Genomic DNA, 19707 nt, shown 5'->3' with positions numbered 1-19707 from the left:
CGCACTTTTTGTTTGTTTCAGAGCCATTTATTTGGGCGGGGCGTACTAAACCCACTACGTACCACACCACTGGGTGTCTCGCCTGAATGCCGAGTCTTTCTCTGCCGTCAACTCAACGTCGTCGTCATAAGGCCAAAAACTTGACTTTACTAAACAAGCGAGAAAGGCCCTTTCTATCGAGAAATAGAAAGTGCTTCGAAAGGCGCCGGCTACCTTCTTACTGACAGCATAGCTAGGTGTTGGCACTCAATTAGTAGCGCTGGCACGTCACTCGGCTCGTCGGCTCACTTCAGTTGAAAATACTTTCTCCTTAGGCGCGTGTCTCAGCAACACAAAATGAGGGTTTCGCTCGTTATAGGACTTGACCAAACATCTCATGACCCGAGCTGACAATAGCCATGCAGCACCTGTATGAAAGTCAGTACCATCTCGTTAAGGACAAGTTTTCTTGTTCATATGTCAAGAGATAGTAAGGTTTTGCGCGTTGTATCGAATTAAACCACATGCTCCACCACTTGTGTAGGCCCCCGTCAATTCCTTTGAGTTTCGATCTTGAGACTGTACTCCCCAGGCGCAGTATTTCACGCGTTAGTTGGGCCCCTGATCCGCGTAGACCAAGGGCGAACACTCATCATTTACGGTATGGACTACCAGGGTATCTAATCATGTTCGCTCCACATGCTTTCGCACCTCAGCATCGGTAGGGACCCAGAGAGTTGCCTTCGCTTTTGGCGTTCCTTCATAGATCTCTGGATTTCACCCCTACACACGAAATTCCCCTCTTCTCTATCTCACTCAAGTGAATTGGTTTCAAGAGCATTCCTCCAGTTTTTGGTAGCTTTCACTTTCAACCTGATTCACCGCCTACGTGCCCTTTTACGTCCAATCATTCCGAAGAACACTTGCCCCCCTTCCCTCGTCTTATCGTGGCTGCTGGAACGGAGTTAGCCGAGGCTTCTTTCTCGAGTCCTATCATGATCACGCACTCGACAAAAGAGCTTTACAAGTGGCATTTCCCTTCGTCACTCACGTGATATTATTGGATCGGGATTTCACCCATTGTCCAAGATTCCCCACTGCTGCCCCTCGTGGGAGTCCAGGCTGTGTCTCAGTCCCAGTGTGGCTGATCATCATTGGCTTGGTCAGCCTTTACCTGACCAACTACCTAATACTATGCAGGCTCATCAAACAGTGCTTTTTAGCTTTCTTCAAGATTTGGACCGAACTGTTCGGCAGATTCCCATGCGTTACGCACTCGTTCGCCACTTTGTTCTCAACTCTTCTCACCTCATGGGCGATACAAGCTACCTTTAGCTAGGAGCCTCTTTTCCTTCTGCCCAGCTTCCCGAAAACAATGTTCGACTTGCATGTGTTAAACATATAACTAGCGTTCTTTCTAAGCCAGGATCAAACTCTTCTTTGAGTATGATTGGGCTCTGTAGTGGTAGAACCTGGTGAACCGGGCGTACTATTTTCCAATCTTCTGTGAACTTTTCTTCTCTTATGATTTTTGCTACTTTCTATTTGATAGTATTGGTCTCGTTTAGATTATCAGTCTAGTCACTCAACTAATCCACCCGTGGAGTACGTTTGGTATAGTAGTAGTCTGGTAGTTGAGACTTCGCCCCTTCTTCTTCAGTAAAGCCGAGCCCAACTATTATATTGATAATGCCAAACATAGCTTTAGAGGATCTTACTAGATAGGGTGGAAGAATAGAAGTATCACTACTAGCTTTTAGTCTTAAGCACGCATCGGCGATAAGGAATGAATGTTATACTAAACTATCCGCCATTTCATTAGGACAACACTTGCTTAGTCTTTTTCTAGTTTGATTGTGAAGCATGGTTTGGAAAGGTCAGCTGAAAGACGGTATATATCAATATTCAAACCTATTCCTTTGTGGCTAGCCCCAGTGCTTAACGTCAGGTTCCCTCCACATACATATGAAAAGTAAGCCAAGCGTATTAGCTCATCCACTCGCCTTAACACACCTTCACTATATAGGTGCGGACTTGCGTACGGTATCACTTGCCTAACAGCTGCCAAAAGTGGAAGCTTCAATGTTGACAGGCTTATTGTCTCCTTTCTTATCTTAAAAAAGGGAAAATAAGAGAGGGGTCACTCATCGGGCAGTCGCTAACCATTGCGCCTTCCCTTCTGCTTACACCATTTCTTTGTGAATGCTCCGCTTTGCTCTTTGTCGCGCAACTTCCGCTAGCAACCAACTTCGGATTCTCCTTAAGGCATCGTGTTGAGTAGGGATTTGAATAGAAACTCTATTTTGGGGCTCAATGTTGCTGGACTCTACTCCTCTCACCGGGCTCACTCTGCTCTGTGCCCAAAGCTTCAACTCAATCACTTGGACAGAGGGATTTGACCTACCAACTGCAGGCTCGTGTGGGAGAACGGTATCCATTACCTACTGCCCCCTCCCAATAATACGTATTTATGAACCACCCGTTTACTACAAGAATGTATCATGATGAGAATCAAAGCAATCTTGTGAATGCCCAGTTCTCCTGTCTTCTTCGGGTCCTTAATAGAACTCAAAACTAGGTTTCTTCTGCATATAAACTATATCTTTCTCTTCCTCAGAGATTAAATTGAAAGTCGACTAAATGTGATGAAAGGTTATATCCTTAACACATGCAAGTCAAATATAGTATGAAGGCTTTCTCTTCTAAAGGCAGAGGTGAGGACTCCATTGCGGCATTAAGTAAGGAGTTGGAGAAAATCAAGGCATATCCACTTTGTCATCTCAGTCTCTTTTTGTGCAAAGAGGTAGAAAAGATTCCGCCCTTCTAGCCTCGAGTAGTGGACAGTGTATCATTGATAGTGGTGCTATTGATCACTACTCTGGTATGAGTACCATTTTCTCTTCACTTAACCGTCAACATCATTAGGTAAGCTAAAGCTTGCTGATGGCTCTACTACTCCCATTGTTGGGAGTGGTACTATGCAAGAAAACCATCTCGTCCTTACCCTTGAATTCTCTTTTATATGTTCCGTCTTTTAATCTCTTATCTGTGAGCTCCTTAACAAAAAAAGCCTGAACTCCAGTATAACTTTCGTCTCTGATCGGTGTCTTTTTCAGGACCTGAGGATGGGGAGATCCTTGGGAGTAGACGTGAGGAGAAGGGGCTCTACGAAACATCATTGAGATTTTTCGTCTTATGTCCTCCACACAGGCCTTGAATGCTTCTTCTTATAATGAGGTCAAGTTATGGCATCGTAGATTAGGGCATCTTCATGTGTCAAATATGCGAGTCTTAGTTCCTAGTTTATCTGAATCAGGTGTGCCTGAGTTGTAGTCTTACGTATGTAAGAGGGTTAAGCATATTCTAAAGTAATATTCCTATAGTGAGAGTCGTTGTAGTGTACTCTTTGAGTTAGTTCACTCTGATGTACGAGGGCCTGCCCCTACTCTTTCTTTATCGGGTTATAATGATTTTGTGACTTTTTTGGATTCTTTTTCTCGTCTTACTATTGTTTGTCAACAAATATCTAAGGATGAGATTAGTTTTATCCTTCCTTTGTATCAAAAGACTGTTAAAACTCCATACAGTGCTTCTATAAAAAGACTTAAGTCAGATAATGGTAGAAAGTACATCTCCCAGAAACAGCTGCAGAGGTATTTGAAAAAGCAAGGTATTGAGTCTCAAATGACATGCCCATACACCCCACGGCAAAATGGGGTTGCAGAATGGAAAAGGAGACATTTATTGGAAGTTATTAGGGCACCTTCCTTTGCGATGAATCTTCAAAAGTCTTTATGGTCTGAAGCAATGTTAACCTAGGTTTACCTGATTAATAGGGATGCTTTCTGTAGTATTGAAAGGGATATGTACAAGTGTGAAATCCTAATGCTAAAAACTTTATTCTTCTACATAATTTCTAAATGTATCGAAGTCCTTGGTAGTAAAGAAAAGTGGGATGCTATATTTCCAGGATTGAGATTCATAAATATGTTAATAGATTCTTGATCTATATCTTCCATTTTTGGGAAAGTTTTATGTCTATGTAACCGGGAGCTCTCATGAGAAATTGGATCCTTGAGCTGTGAGATATGTCTTCACTGGTTATCCGACATCACAAAATTCTTTGATCCTATTACAAAAAAAAAGTATGTCTCTATGGATGTTACTTGATTTTCAAATCAACCCGATTTTCATGACCCAACCAAGAAAACCTTGAGTCATCAACAAGAAGAAACTAAGTCAAGTGATCAGTCGTGTTTTATAATCCCTATATCATCTGCCCATAGAGAAAACAATGCTACTACTCCTCCAGGGGAAGATGCGGTCAATAACAATTAGTGGAAGACATACTGACCTGACGAGGTAAGAGAGGACTAGTTGTCCCTTATGTTCCTCTTGTTAACAACGAGGATCTTTCCCTTGAATTGGAAAATGTTAATATGCCTCAAGATGAAGAGAGTGAAACTAACCCTGAAACTTCTGATCTTGATCTTACGATTGCAGTCAGGAAAGGGGGAAAAGAGCTTGTACCTAACTCCCTTTGAACTACTATATATCCTATCCAAAATTGTCATCCTCCTACAAGGCCTTTATATCCACTTCTAATTCGGTATCCATATCAAAGACTATAAGGGAAGCCTTGTGTGCCCCTCACCGGAAGAGGGCGATGATGGAGAAGATGAGTGCACTTGAGAAGAATGAGACATGGGAGATTATTGATTTATCTCCTGGAAAGAAGACTGTGGGATCTAAAATGTAAATGGGTATACACAGTGAAATTCCAGCCAAGTGGGGAGATTGAGAGATATATAAATTCCATCCAAGTGGGGAGATTGAGAGATATAAAGAAAGGTTAGTGGCAAGAGAATTCACACAAACCAAAGGAATAGACTATGGCAAGACCCTTTCAACAGAGGCAAAGGTCATTTCTATTAGAATCTTACTTTCCTTGGCTACACAGAGATTATGGCCATTGTATCAGTTAGATGTGAAAAATGTCTTCTTGCATGGGGACTCACACGAGGAAGTGTATATAGATATAGCACCCGGATATGGCATTAAAGGGGAGTCATATAAAGTATGCAGATTGAAGAAAGCTCTATATGGATTGAAGCAATCCCCGAGGGCATGGTTTGAGAAGTTTAGTAAGTCCATAGTTTAGTTTGGATACAAAAGGTATGCTTCTGATCACACACATTTCGTAATAAAGGGTGAGAAAGTGAGCCGGATCATAGTAAATGTTTATAATATTGTGGTCACTGGTGATGATGTTGATGAGATTGCAAGATTGAAGGCTTACCTGAGCCGCACCTTTGACATAAACTTGGCATGCTAAGGTACTTCTTGGACACAGAGGTTTTAGAGATCTATAAGAAGTAGAGACATCTATTAAAAGAAGTATGTCCTTGATTTGAAGAAAACAGGGATGTTAGGTTGCAAGGCCGCAATTAGCCCAATAGAAGAAAATCATAAGCTTGAAGAAAAGAGAAAAGAACCCTTGGATAATGCAGGCATCAGAGGCTTGTGGGAAAACTTAGATATCTTATTATCACTAGACCTGACATTACCTATGTTGTGGGGTTGGTAAGCCAGTATATGCATGCTCCTTGTCAAGCACACCTACATGTAGTATACAGGATCTTGAAATACCTCAAAGGTTATCTTTGCACAGGTATGATCTATACTAATCATGGCCATGAGAGCGTTGAAATATATAGTAATGCTGATTGGGTGGGTCAGTAGAGGACAGGAGATCAATTTCAGGATGGGAAAAGATCGCTGAGAAAGCATCTTGGTGAAGATAAAAGAGTTCGACACCTGAAAATCCCAAAACAAAGCCCGTATTCTTCCTAAACCCCATATTCTTAGCATGACGGATATTGAATAAAGGGACGACCGAGGGGGTACTGATTTGAGGGAAACTTGAAGGAAGACACCGAAAGGTTATGTTAAAAGAGATGTCTATGAGGCTAGTGCAAACAATATGTTGAAATAGTAGATTTAGTAGTCTGCTTTCTTTCTACAGGTATGAACTCCTCCCTTGAGGAAGGCCCACCCCTGTTGTGGCAATTCAACCCAGAGGGTATATTTACTATAACTAATAAGATGCATAGTAAAGTCAGTGTAGAATAATAAAATCTCTTATTAGCTTATGAAGGAAGGAAGGAAGTGTAGCTTTGAAAGCAGCAAGGAGGCATTTGGGGAAACCTAGATTCAAGGTCGGAAGAATCGGAAACAGACTCGAAAATGGAACCCTTTCTCTTGCTGCCTTTTGGCTTCTTTCTTTACAATCAGTCCAGGTAAGTAGATGCTCCTGGATTTTGGACAGCTAGAGCACCGACAGATAGAGCGAAGAGTCCATAAGGAGAAGAGTTAAGTCTTGTCGTAGATAAGAGTTGTATACGATAAGGGTGAGTCTTATATCTTATTCGCGAGAATTTCTTCTCTCCGGTCTTGTCTCCTCACTAAGTGGTTGCACACACCTGTCTTACAGATAGAGTCAAGCATGAAATGGGTATTTACTTATTCTTTTTAGCATGTGCTAGCTAAAGGGTATCTGCAGTTGATTTTGTTATTTTTCTAGTCGGCTGAGGAAAAGGCAAATGGTATTTGGAGGAATAGACAAGGAATGATTTTCATCTTGATGAAGTGTAGAACGGGGTTGTATTTCTATTGAGCCGGGGAGACAATCCAAATCATAGCCAGTGTCCATTATTTGATTGAGCACGACATGGTCTGCTAGTCGTGTTAAACCATCCAAATGAGTATCGTCAGCCCCCAAAGGTGATTTCCTTCTCGCGCGAAAGAAAAAAAATGTTTAGATTTTTTGTTTGCCTCCTTTACCTATCAGATTCTGTAACATTGCAGATGGCACTCTCTTACCTCTTTCACACTGTGGGTCTATATCTTCATCCCGGATTCTTCATGATTGGTTCCATTTTCCTCCTAAAAACAACTTATTTTCTGTCAGTCACCTTGCAGCTAACCATCTTCGTCTCATCTTTTCTTCTTCTGAGTGTCTTATCCATGATCAGCGCACGGGAGGGATCGTTGGCCGGTTGGGAAAGCTTTATTATACGGATATTCTTCTCAACATTCTTTTTTTCCGCTGCTTTATTAGGATAAGGAATGGGAACCGCCGTCTCTTGAGACATACACAACACATAGTGCAAGACTTCTTCCATTGTCTAGGGTATATTCTTGCATTTCATTCAGATGGGTTGAACAATTCATGTGATTGTTTATAGTTGGCAATTGTATGCTCCTGGATTAAACATAAGAATCCAAAAAAGTGTACCTTTCTTTGGATTGATTCATTCGTTAGTGTCCACTTATGATTTGACCTACGGTTGATTTAAGGATATATCACAGACAACTACTTGAATTTAATTAAGGGCTCCTACTCGAGTGTAGTCATTCATAGGTATAAGGTACTTTACTTACTATTATAAGTGGATGATTACAGTAGATAGATTTGGATTTCTTTACTTAGAGAGAAGTCCTAATCCCTTTCTAAGTTTAATATATAGAAAGTTTGGAAAATAAGTAAAATCTCCAGATCAAGAGGCTGAGCTCTGAATTCCGGCGGAGAATACGTGTCAAGGGTCTTTGATTTCATGCTCCTGAAGATAGGATTCAAACGTGAGCTGTCATGTGTTCATACTCCGCTGCAGAATGGGGTGTTTGAAAGAAAAGACCGACATATAGTTATAGTTGAAATGGCTTTGACTTTGATGATAAATAATGGAGTACCAAAGAATCTATGGGTTGAAGCAATCACTACTATATTGTATTTAATCAACAAATTGCCATTTTCTGTTATCAACATGCAATCTCCCTTTTCTTCTCTTTATGGTCGTGATACTTTTCAGGGGGAGATCACTACCCTTTCTGAGACATCTGACTGAGTTACTTTAAATCAATCTTCAGAGCACAGTTTCGATAATACAGTTCAAGGTATCGATAATTCATCTTCAAAAATCATTCTATCTCTGTTTGTCGCCTCAAGCGAGAACTGTATGGCCTTAAACAAGCACCCAACCTATACAAAGGGCTATAGCTATCCACTATATGAGCTTTCTTCTAACAATCCCTTATTTGGTATGTCACGAAATCATGAAGCGAACTCGTTCTATTCGATATCTATATGGGGGAAAGAAGATCGAAAGCCATTGAGTAGTGAGACTTTCTTTTCCAGAGTAGTCAGAGAAAGTGAATCGAGGGGTCTGCAGGCATAAGTGCTCAGGTACGCCGTCAGTCTAAATTCCTAGTAGTCTTTTTCAGTTGTATTTGTTTTAACGAAAAAAGAATAAAGAAAGTCCCAAAGAGCGGAACGCCCGTCCAACTCCCCCAAATAATAGGGAGCGGGCACTGCTCTCAGCTTGTCGTAACAACAAAAAAAAACTCCACATACCAGAAAAGAAATTGACTTTATTCCTAGAACGGAATATAGACATTGGTATAAGAGGAGGCTCGAGGGACCTCGAGCGTAATATACGCTACCATCGAAGAGACTTTAGCCACATCTTAACCCATGGTTGAAGAATGAGGCGATCAAGAAAGTCCTCCCCTGAAAAAAATATCCGAAGATATTCTCTTTCCTTTTCATTACAAACAAAGCGAAGGCACTACTTTTAGCCATTTCAAGAATGACTGCCCACGCGATACTCGGCGTTAACACTCCCAAATATGGAAATCCTAACCACAGTTTTAATGAAAACGGGCGGCGAAAGCATAAAAAGATAGTGAGGCTTCCATCACTTAGATTTAGGGAGATAGGGCACACCACAGATACGATAAGAAGCACCCCTCAATCGATAGGTCAAAGACAGAAACATAGAACAAGTGAAATCTCTAATCTTTGAGAAAATCGGGATCTTTTATACATAATAGCGTCAACCAAAGACTGGAGCATCTTAGCAGACACTAGAGAGAAATCCCTAGTAACTTCGTCGCTCAAAAATGATTTGGCAAACTCCAAAACATGACTTATAATAAATAATCTTTCAAATGGGAGACTTTTCTTTAGATATAGTTATAGTACACTAAAACTATATATTATGCTAAGTGGCTGTCACCTTCTCGTCGACGATCACCGTCGCCAAGAATAGCATAGTCGCAAAGCTTCGTCATGCCATACACCCTTTCAGTAGCCATCCACACAAGCATATGATGTTTAAGTGTGAATAGAGGCCAAGAACTAAACAATTCGAGGGGTTGACCCTTCGTAAACGTCACAACCGATGACCTACAGCCTTTATTATTATTATAGAAACTATATGGTGATTGAAAGACTACAAAACAAAGTATGAATGTCCTGGAAGTTGTAAAGGGATTTTTGAACAACCCTACATATAGGACGTCAGGATAATAGATAAGGAATCGGTAGCAGCCTTAAGATAAAAAGAGAAAAAAATTTCTTTCTTCTCAAGTACTGCAACGGTTGGGCCTGATTATAGGTACCATCCATTCTTAACCTTGCCAAAACCTTCATCCATCGTGTATAGGCCGTACCAAGGCTTCTCCAAGTTGATAGGATCCAAATGAAAAAAGGAAATACAATGGTAGAATTTGCCATCTTTCTTATTAAATAATTAAAAACCAATTGATCGGGAAAGGTGTTGTTCATGGCGGTAAGCGAGGAGGGATTGAGTAAAGGGATAATGTCTTTTTTTACTAATATAGTCCCGAGTTGGTAATTAGAGTTAGAAGCTTCACAACTTCCTCCACTCACCTCCACGGGCGAATATAGTCTACTAGACTCTTTCTTGGCTAGTCTAGTGGACTATATTCTAGGTCATTCGGAAGGGCTGTGTATAGTTTTGGGGTGTAACATTGTGGTTGTTCCCTCTCCTTTTAGTCGAGTGACCTCGTACATATCCTTATCGAGAAAAACGAGTTCCAGAGGCATCTTCCATTCATATCGATTTGGGTTTTTCTGCACCATATTTTGATCTGCCTCTTCTTCGATCCGGATTCCCAGTAAATCCTTGACTCGAATACAATGGAATTTCACACCTGGCAAATCTTTCACTCTACCTCCTCTTATTAAGACCACAGAATATTCCTACAAATTATGACCTTCACCTGGAATGTGAGCAAATATATCATGTTGATTGCTCAATCGTACTTTGGCTATCCTACGTGGAGCTAAATTAGGTTTTTTCGGTGTTCTCGTTGAAACACACGGGCATACTCATTGCTTCTGGGGACATTGATCCAAAGCTCGAGTATGGTCTGTGCATCATTTTTCTTCTCTGCCATGATAAATCAATTGATTTAATGTAGGCATCGGTCTTTCCTTTATCCTTCCCCCCAATTTTTGTCCTCTCACTAGTGGTTACTCCCGATCTGAAGCACCTTTTTTTTCCATTCATAGAGAGATCCAATCGTCAAAATCAATAAAAAGGCCATCATGGACCAAGATCCAAATGGATCAATCTTGTTGGGAGGTACTGCCCAAGGAAAGCAAAAAGTTACTTTCGGATCAGTAATAATAAATAAAATAGAAACAAGATAAAATCTTATATCAAAATGATTTCTGGCATCATCGGAAGGATCGAAACCACATTCGTAGGCCGACAATTTTTCTTGATAGGTCAAACTATTGGAAGAAAATAGAAAAGGAAGACTGAGTGGGAGCAAAGAAACTAGCGGACTGATCACTACATAGATACAAATAGGGAAAAATTCTGACATCACCAGAGAAAACTTAATTCTTTCGCTCCTTGCTGGCGGAGCGGCATACTAGAAGAAATTGAAAGATCGACGACGGAATGAAGAATGCTATTTTACGACAGCAGCACAACAAAGAAGAATCTTATGGGGCTTCCCTGTCGAGAATTAAAAGTTCTTCTCTTAGAGAAGTATTTTCCTCGCTTAGAAAAGCGCTCCTTCTCTCAAGAGATTTTCATAACTCTCGTAACTCTAGGCGATGTTGCATTTCCAATCACGCTTGGTGGTTTAAGTTTATAAAGCCATGAAAATGATGCGCTTGAGTTCCTTTTAGATCTTGATAAAAAGGGGAATCATGCCTATCGGCATTTAGACTTTCTAAGACCTGGCATAGAGCAGGGTGATTGAATTCTAAGGGTTCTAGGTGCACTCTCAGTATGGAATCCAGGTCTTGTGGATCTATGAAGAATTATGGATCCTCCCGACCATAAAAAAGGAGTTGATAGAGGGAGGAAATCTGCTCTAGAGTCGCAAAACACAATTTAGTATTGAGGACATCCCGCACCATGACCTCGTACTCTCTCGGGGAGAGTCCCTGGGTTTATAGGCATAGTCATACGAATTCCACCCATTCTGGATCCTTATCCGGTTGATTCATATAGTGGAATAGTAGCTCCAGTTCATATGGGAGAATACCAAATAGGGAATGAAGTAAAATAGCATCAAACAAGTTAGCATAGATCCTTTATCCAAAAGTTACCAACCAATAAAGACATATGAACCATTTCAGAATAGAAAGAGCCCGCTGTAACTTGGGCCTTATTATATAGTAGAAAAATAGTTTCACTTTTAAATCCAAAGGGAGATAGAACCTAATAAGAATGAGGAAAAGGCATAACTAGAAGAAAAAAGTAAATTTATCCAGTTGAGACATTCTTGATTGATTGAGACAAAACGATTCTCTCAATACAGCTTAACTCCGTCAAGCCTGTACGAGTAGTAAGGAAGTATAGAGCACGTTGGTTGGTTGTTGACCAACGGAAAGCATGGGAGAAAGATGCAAAAATAAAAAAGGGCTAAAAAACAAGACGAAGTAATTTCATATATATAAAGAGCGGAACACTGAACACGAACCTAATATCAAAGAACTAAAGAGGAAGCTAGTCGATCATTCAACAGCAGGAATCTACCCTAGGATCCAACCTGCCAGCTTTCTTCTCTTATGATATTTCAAATAGCAAGAAAGAGAAATAATGGGGAATATAATGGAGCGGACTAATACTCTATTCGACTAGAGGAAGAATCGTTATTAAATAGGATGCCTCCCAAGCGCCGAGGGGCTAACCGTCATATTCTCAATCGACTTTGCCTCGCTGCATCCTTTCATTTAGTATTCCTTACATCTATTCTCCAATCACCCGAAAGCAACGGTGAGGCGGACATTGATTTTGCATAAAGGTTGGCTGCCTTGCAGGATCGCTTGCCTAGTTCACCGGTACTAGGCTATGAGAGGATCAATATCGGCTCCAATGTAAAGCAAGCCTTGTGAATGATGGTGGCTCCATACGAGTAGACGTAGGCCCTGAAACCATAACAAAGAAAAGACAATTACAGGGAGGACATACATGTTCTCGGGCGAGTGCGGACTCGGTTAATAAACAAGATCATCAATATAGTAATAGGATGCATCTGCTGAAGGCAAGACTCATGTAACAACAAGCTAGACCAAAGCTCAGCCGTAGTTGGTTTTGGTCGTTGAAGCTTCACCGTAGTGACAAAGCTTTCAAGTCCGAAGGCAGGCCAACAAGAAGGAATGTAAACATATCAGATTGGGACACTGGTGCATTGATTGATGCCAAGGAGTCACAACTGTTCTTGAATGTACGAAGGTAAGCCGCCATAAACTGATTTCCTTTCTTCTCTCTTTCACTATCATGTTCCTCACTAACCCGAAAGGGTTTCTTTAAACCATACTTTGGGGAGGGGATCTTTGAACCTTGTTTGAGCTTCTCTTCCCCTTTCTAGACAAGAAAGGAGAAGGGGAAGGGGAACTCCTTTCTTTTTATTTTTACTTACATACGAGAATCTAGGTCTAGCCTCGCTTGCATTCAGTTATCAAGGGGGATGTATACTCTTTCGTTTACATACGCAAGCTCCCGATTAGTTGTAACACTTCTGTGCAATATCCAACACATATTAAAGCACTTAACAGCCAAGAATCAACAGAGTAGCCTACGGATTGGTACCCGGTGACACGGTAAAGGTTGAACCATCAACAACTCTAAGTGCCCCAGTCTTAAGTTCCTATCAACCACTTTCCCAACAAGGAAGCCGCCATGGTAATACAATATTGTGGTCACAACGACAGAACTATCCCATCAAAAAATCATTGGATAGATCAGCAGGCAATGAAGGTCCAACATACTCGAAATATATAGTACCAAACTCTTATTGGTACTTGAATTCCTATATGTAGAGGCTTTGTTGTATATCATGAATCTTTCTGTTCACACACCTCTCCACATCCATCACCAGGATTTCGGAAGTAATGAAACCTGACTATTGGGTTAACCTTAACACCAGTTGATGCTAGTCTGAGAGAACCAGCAGAGAGGGGGCCAACAATCTTTTTCATCAGGGTTGCCACTGTAAAATATACCAGATAGGGGGAACTCCTAACAAAAGCACCATGAGACGGGGCTTTTCTCCCAAACATCTCCTTCTGCACGAGTGGCTATCGCACCTAACCTTTGAATTTAAGCTGCTTCTCTCACTTGTTCCTTATCTGGTTCCGGCCAGTGGCTTGGAAACAAGCTACCCGCGCTATATAGAAGGAGAAGAGCAGCAAGATTGAAGAAGCTTGTTCAAAGCTAAGGTATCAATCGTCTTTCTTTCCGTCTTTTTTTCTGGCAGGGGAAGATTCCTTAGATTAAGAAAAGGTTGGTAGGCCCTTAGTCCATTCCCGGTGATCCTCTTCTGGTCAATTGCTTGGGGTTTCGGATCATTGCTCTCTCTTTTAGTCGTATCAGGTGCATCGGATTTGATTTGACTTTCCTTGTCCGTATAGTCAATAATCGATGTAAGAAAGATTCTTCTATGATAAGTGGTCCATTCCACCTTAAGAAGTATCCCATTATATTAGGTTTCCTGTAGAGTGAGGGCCTCTTCTTCCTGCCTTTTCTGTAAGAGACTTTCTTTCTTGCCTGAGTATGGGTCTACCTGCCTTATTCTTAGATGCCTTACCCTTCCTTATCCTGAATCTTGGTATTCTTAGATTCTGGTTCCCCAGCCGACTGTTGAATCTCTTTTTGCCTTAGTGTGCGAGACAACAGAGGGGAAACTTAGCCTTCTTCTCCCTTGCGGATCTATTACAACTAGCGATTCTGATAAACATTATAATAGAAATTAGGGCTAATTCAATAGAAATCGGTCGTACCTAGCCTCAATTCACGTCGCAATCATTGTCCAATGATTCATGAAAACATGCAAAGAGTAGAGTTGGTGCATCTGATCTTTCTTCTTCAGTGCCAGGCATAAAGAACTAGCACAAAGAGCAGGGGATGAATCTTTATCGACTTCCTTATGAATAACTTGGATAACATCTTTATGGACATCTGAGAGAGGTTCTTTCTACTAGTGCTCCTCCCCTTGCTAATGATAGTGCAACTTTGAAAGTTGTTAAAGCAAGGATTCGATACCCCTTTTCTTATTAATTAATAATTAGCATTCTCTGATCGGCCTAATCTCGTAATATATGGCTATGTCCCTGACCTGAGACTAATGCAATCAGTTCCTTCCTCCGCCTTCTCTTTCGACATTCGTCAATCGGAGAGGACAGCTGAATGAGTCTGAACCTTAATTTAAAGATAGAAGGAAGACCCTGGTGGACTTAATTAGGAGCATGGGCAAACCTTCGCGCACAAGATAACAATGACAGGAGATTGACCGGTCGGGGTCGAGTGATCCTCAAGGTTTAGGGCTCCTTCTACTGTTACGACTACCTCTGTTCTCTTCTCTTTTAGAAAGGTAAAGGACCACCAGAGAGGCAAGTGCTTTCATGAATGCGGTAAACCAATCAATCTTTTCGTTACATATCGGGGACAGGAAACCAGCCCAGCGAACTCGATTTCCCGAAGAAAAGAGAGGGTGAACTTCTAATATTAAGCTCCTAACTGCTCTACCTCTCTAGTTTCAAACGCCCTGCTCACTTATAGCCCTATAACCAAGCAGGCAGGCGAGACATCAGAGCAGCTGTAGAATGGAGATTGCAATTCTATTTTTTTATATGAAAGGGGTGGCATGTGAAACCAACAATCCCATATTGTGGAATAAGAGCAATGGCACTTGCGGAAATAGGCTTTGAGGAATGGACTGATTAAACTAAGGAACTGAACTAATGGACGAGGAGGAATAATAAGTCAATCTTTGTCGGAATCGAAAGCTTGAAAACTAATCACATGATCGGCAATGAGCATAAACCCTAAAACAAGATTCACGCATTCTTTATTCCTCACGTAGGCATGAAGGGGAGACCCCATAGATAGGAATCAGATTTCTGAATGGGAAAGCATTTTTTGTCGGCCTATACGCCGACTCTGAATCAAAGATTTACTCACTGCCAACAAAAACATACTATATTTACTAGTTTAAATCGATTCACTAAGCTAGTTAAAAGCCTTATTACTTACGCAATTCCACCAGTGTGTAATACATCCAACATTCTCAATATTAAATGCTTTTGGCAAGCCAGAGCACGACTTCTCTATGGGAACCCCCCGGTAAAGGAGACTTGTTTAGTCAAATAGGCTTCTAATAAGAAATTATCTCATTCATTACTTATGCAATGACTTTCTTTTTCGTAGCGTCAACCTTACCTTTATATCTCTCTCGTCTAGTCGAGATTCCCTAAGAGAAAGGGATCAAATCTGTAGTTGTAGTTTCTATACGTCAATCCAATCTCGCTTCCATTCTGAGGAACGATTCTTGAATAACAGGCTAAGAATAGTCTTATAAGTCCTTGTCTGTTATGTATGCTCCAGTAAGAAAGTCCCTTACTTCGAATAGTAAGGATTTTCATTTTAGGCAAGCAAGCTGCAGCGCGAGTACCATTTTTTTTACTTTTGCTGCAACAGAGGAGATTTCTATTGGACTAGTTAAAAGACTTAAATAACACACCAGGTTTACAAAAGAAAAAGTTCACGTAGAGAAAAGAGATTAGACTAGTCATTGCACTAGTAACGTCTACGAGCCTCCCGCTTCGGTACCATCTCCTTTTTTACCAGCCGAGCTGCCCTGTCAACCCTTTGCGGCGCTTGCTTCCTAGTTAGAACTCACACAGTGCAAACATAAATGAGAACTAAGCATAGTATGACTCCCTAGCATACAGAGCAAGAGTAAGCTACTTCACTCGAGAAGAAGAAATAGGCTAACGATCGGCTAAGATAAGGATGCCTCCTCTCTTTCCAAGCTAGCTCCGATGCAACTGGTATCGAATTAACTCTTGGGGATATCATAGGTAAGAAGGAATCCAATGTTGGAGAAAGTGAATGAATCATAAGAGGTTATTAAAAAAGCTCTGTTGCTTGCCCGAGTAGGGGAAGGGATTGACCTAAGGCAAGGTTTACTTATCCCACTCTAGTGCTGGTAGGAAGCCTCCTTTCGAGTAGCCTCATAAGTCAGACCGGTTCCAACCATTCTTGCTAAGGCTCCTAGCGAAAGATCAAACTTAAGAGTAAGAAAAATTTCTTGTCTTAGATTTAGATAGCAGTTGCAAGTTTAAAGACTAGCAGCGAGGGGAAGACCTTTGTAGAGAAGTTTAGACAGGTTAACTCCTTTTTCGAGAATTCTTTATAGAAAGAAGAGAGGGAGTACATCGAAAAAATACTTGTATCGAATCAGCCCCTATAACACATCTGCTTTGGACCATGCGGATCCAATTCTTTTTAAAAACCGATCAAATTTGGTTTGGTTTTGGTTTTAATAAAAAAATAACCGAAAAAATCGAACCAAACCGACTATAAAAGTAGCTATTTAAATTTATTATTACACCTATATATTTGTATATATTTTTATATAAAGTTTCTGAAATTTTATGGTACATATTAGTCATTTGTATTTTTAGTCTAGTTCTTTGCTATTATAATAATCTAATTCTTTGCCTTCTAGTTTGATTGGTAGTTTTCTTTTGTTAAGTACAATAATTTATTTTATGTAATCAATTTTTAATTAAGTACTTAAATTATTCATCATTGTTTGAGTCAATTATCATCAATATATCTTGGTAAATTTCTCAAAGAGCAATTAGTTTGATAGCGTTATGTTGAAAATGTGGTCGTCGGAATATGTTTTTGATAGTGTATGTCTCATATTTAAGAAAAAACCAATAAATAACCGAAAAAACGACAAAAATCGAATCGATAAAAAACCGACTTAATTGATTTGGTTTGGTTCCAATATTTAAAAACCCGACTTACTTGGTTTGGTTTCTTTTTAAGAATAAACCGACTCAAACCGAACCATGAACACATCTGCTTTAGACCATGCGGATCCAAGTCTATAGTTGGGCCTGACCGGGTTTATTTTTTAATTTAATATTAATATATACTATATAAATAGAACAATATAATTTTTATTTTAATGTTTGTAAATTTGTAACTTATAAATAAATAATTTAAAGACCAAAATTTAAAAAGTTTGTGTGAAATGAATTTCAACTGAAAAAGAAAGAAATTCAAGCTAGCATACCACCGTCAACACTAGCGTTCACTTTATCTTAATGATCATAATACATAATTCAAAGTGACGAGAGAAATAGTATTCCAACCAAAAAAGAAAATAAAAACAAAAACAGAGGAGGAGTAGAAACAAAGAAGAGATTCTTCTAAAACTAAATCTGACACACTTACACACACATAATTTACGTAGAGCAAAACAAAAACGATAACACACAGAAACAGACAAAATAAAAGAAAAAGAGAAAACAGAACAGAACTAGGAGTAATTTACAATCAAAGGCCACTCAAACAGTTTCTATTTATTATCTCCCAACAAAGAAATTCTGTTTCCTAGTGCAAACTCAGGCATGCATGGCTACGCGCTTGTCGTCGGTGTGAATAACAGTACTCGGCTCCTCATCTTTGTGGACTACAGTAGTACTCTCGTCGTCGCTCTCTATAACATGGGACTTGTCATCATCTTTGTGGATAACAGGTTCATCTTCTTCAGCTGGTTCTTCAACTATTTGGATAGAAGGCCGCTCTTCAATGGCTTTGATAACAGGCAGCTGGTGGTTGACATGCTCATCATCATCTTCATTTTGTATAACAGGAGCTGAAACTGTGAAGTTTTCAGTGAAATAGTTGATGTTGATTATATTAAATTCACAAGGGGTAGCTTTTACTGATTTAGTACTACTGGATTTATTCTTGGAACCACTCCCGAAAGCGAAATCAATAGGATTCCATACACGTTTTAGTGCTTCGTCTTTAGCTTTAAGCAGAGTACCTGCTGCATCCTTTGCAGCATCTGCTATGTTAGTAACCCTGTTAACCCAACCGGGGAGCTTAGGTACCCCAAGTCTTTCTAACAACTCGTTGCTGAAATGCTTCGAGTTTCTTGACACGAAGTTGTACTTGTTGCCTGGCCACGAGTCGCTGAGCTCCTTTAAAATTTTGTTGACTTTTGAAGGCGAACACTCTGTTCTGCCGAGTATAATTTTCTCGCGAATGGTGTAGCTAGGGTTCTTACCAGCGGGGCAAGTGAAAACGCCGCTGCCTTTGTTGGTGTGGCCGTAAGCCCATTCGTCGTTGCCGTAAACTTGGACGGCGGTGTGGAAGAGGCCGCCGAAATTGATGCCATCTTTGAGGAGGTTGTTCATTTGGACCACGGCGAAGTTGTGAGCGTCGTGCCCACCACTTTTGTTCATGTCATAAACATAGAGGACTACTTCGGCCATGATCTAGCTATAAAGAGTATTGACAGTATTATTTTATTTTTTTCGTAATTTCTTTAGTCTTTGCAACTCTCTTTCGTGGTGAATGCAAATAAATGAAGAGATGTCTAAGCTATTAATAAGGACTGCTTTTCGCTTGGGAGCTTTTTCTTGCTCTATTTCTAGGCAGATTTTTTGAGTTAACGTGGCGGGCCTAGGGTGTAAAATGGACGGGTTAGATCGATTTTGGACGGATCAAAATAAATTGTGTCAATAATTGAGCAGATTAAATAACATGTCCAAAAGTTACTTGACTAAGATGGGATGAGTCAAGATGAGCTAAAATTTGGGTCATAACCCAAACCGCCTAACACTTATCAAGTTTTACTTAAGGAATTTTTATATTCCTATACACTATTTCAAACTTTATTACCCTCCCTACTCAAGTTTTAATCTAATTACATAATATATACAAAATTACCAATTATGTACATTTTTAGGCATTTAATGATAACAATTAAATCCTAAAATCACTCTAACATCTATATCCCATTCCCCACGTTTCTCTCTCCACCCCCCTCGCCCCAACGTATCTTCATTATCTCCCTCCATTAAAGCCTGTTTTCACTCTTCTTCAAAAATCCCTCTATATTTTTTCATTTTTCTTCGAAAATTCCTCTCCATTTTTATAGATTCAAGCTCTAAATACTCTACCACACACCTCTATTAACGATTGTTATTTACTTAACTTTCAATGAAGAAGAAAACACTTTCAAAGATCAGCCCTAATTCTAGTAAGAGAGCAACAATTCCACCTTTGACAGCCATTAGTAAGCTTTGACGCTTTGAATTCGAATTTAGGTTTTCAAAAATTATTATTTGTTTGGATTGGATGTCGTTGCAAACAATTGAGAATATTGTTTGGAGTTAATATCTCAATTTTGAGGGTGTTTTGGTGAAGATTAGACTTGATTTTGACTGAATTTCAAATTGAAACTCGAAGAAGAAGAAGAAGAAGAAGAAGAAGAAGAAAATGAAGAAAGAAGAAGACATGACATACATTATACTTACGAAATTGTAGTAAAGTTGTAGTAAAATTGTAGAAAAATTATATTCTGTTGTTT

The 19707-nt window shown here is 40.0% G+C and overlaps 1 protein-coding gene across 1 annotated transcript; it reads right to left on the bottom strand.

Moving 5' to 3' along the window:
• Positions 1-17511: 17511 nt before the first annotated feature.
• On the bottom strand, positions 17512-18732 carry LOC104113704 (uncharacterized). The gene has a single exon (XM_009623955.4). It carries the CDS (start codon positions 18605-18607, stop codon positions 17729-17731), a length of 879 nt encoding a protein of 292 aa, XP_009622250.1. The 5' UTR covers positions 18608-18732; the 3' UTR covers positions 17512-17728.
• Between the last annotated feature and the right edge of the window lie 975 nt (positions 18733-19707).

This window comes from Nicotiana tomentosiformis, chromosome 2, assembly GCF_000390325.3.
Source record: "Nicotiana tomentosiformis chromosome 2, ASM39032v3, whole genome shotgun sequence".
Lineage (NCBI taxonomy): Eukaryota > Viridiplantae > Streptophyta > Magnoliopsida > Solanales > Solanaceae > Nicotiana > Nicotiana tomentosiformis.
The sequence above is the reverse complement of the archived record's forward strand: the minus strand, read 5'-3'. Positions and strand labels throughout refer to the sequence as shown.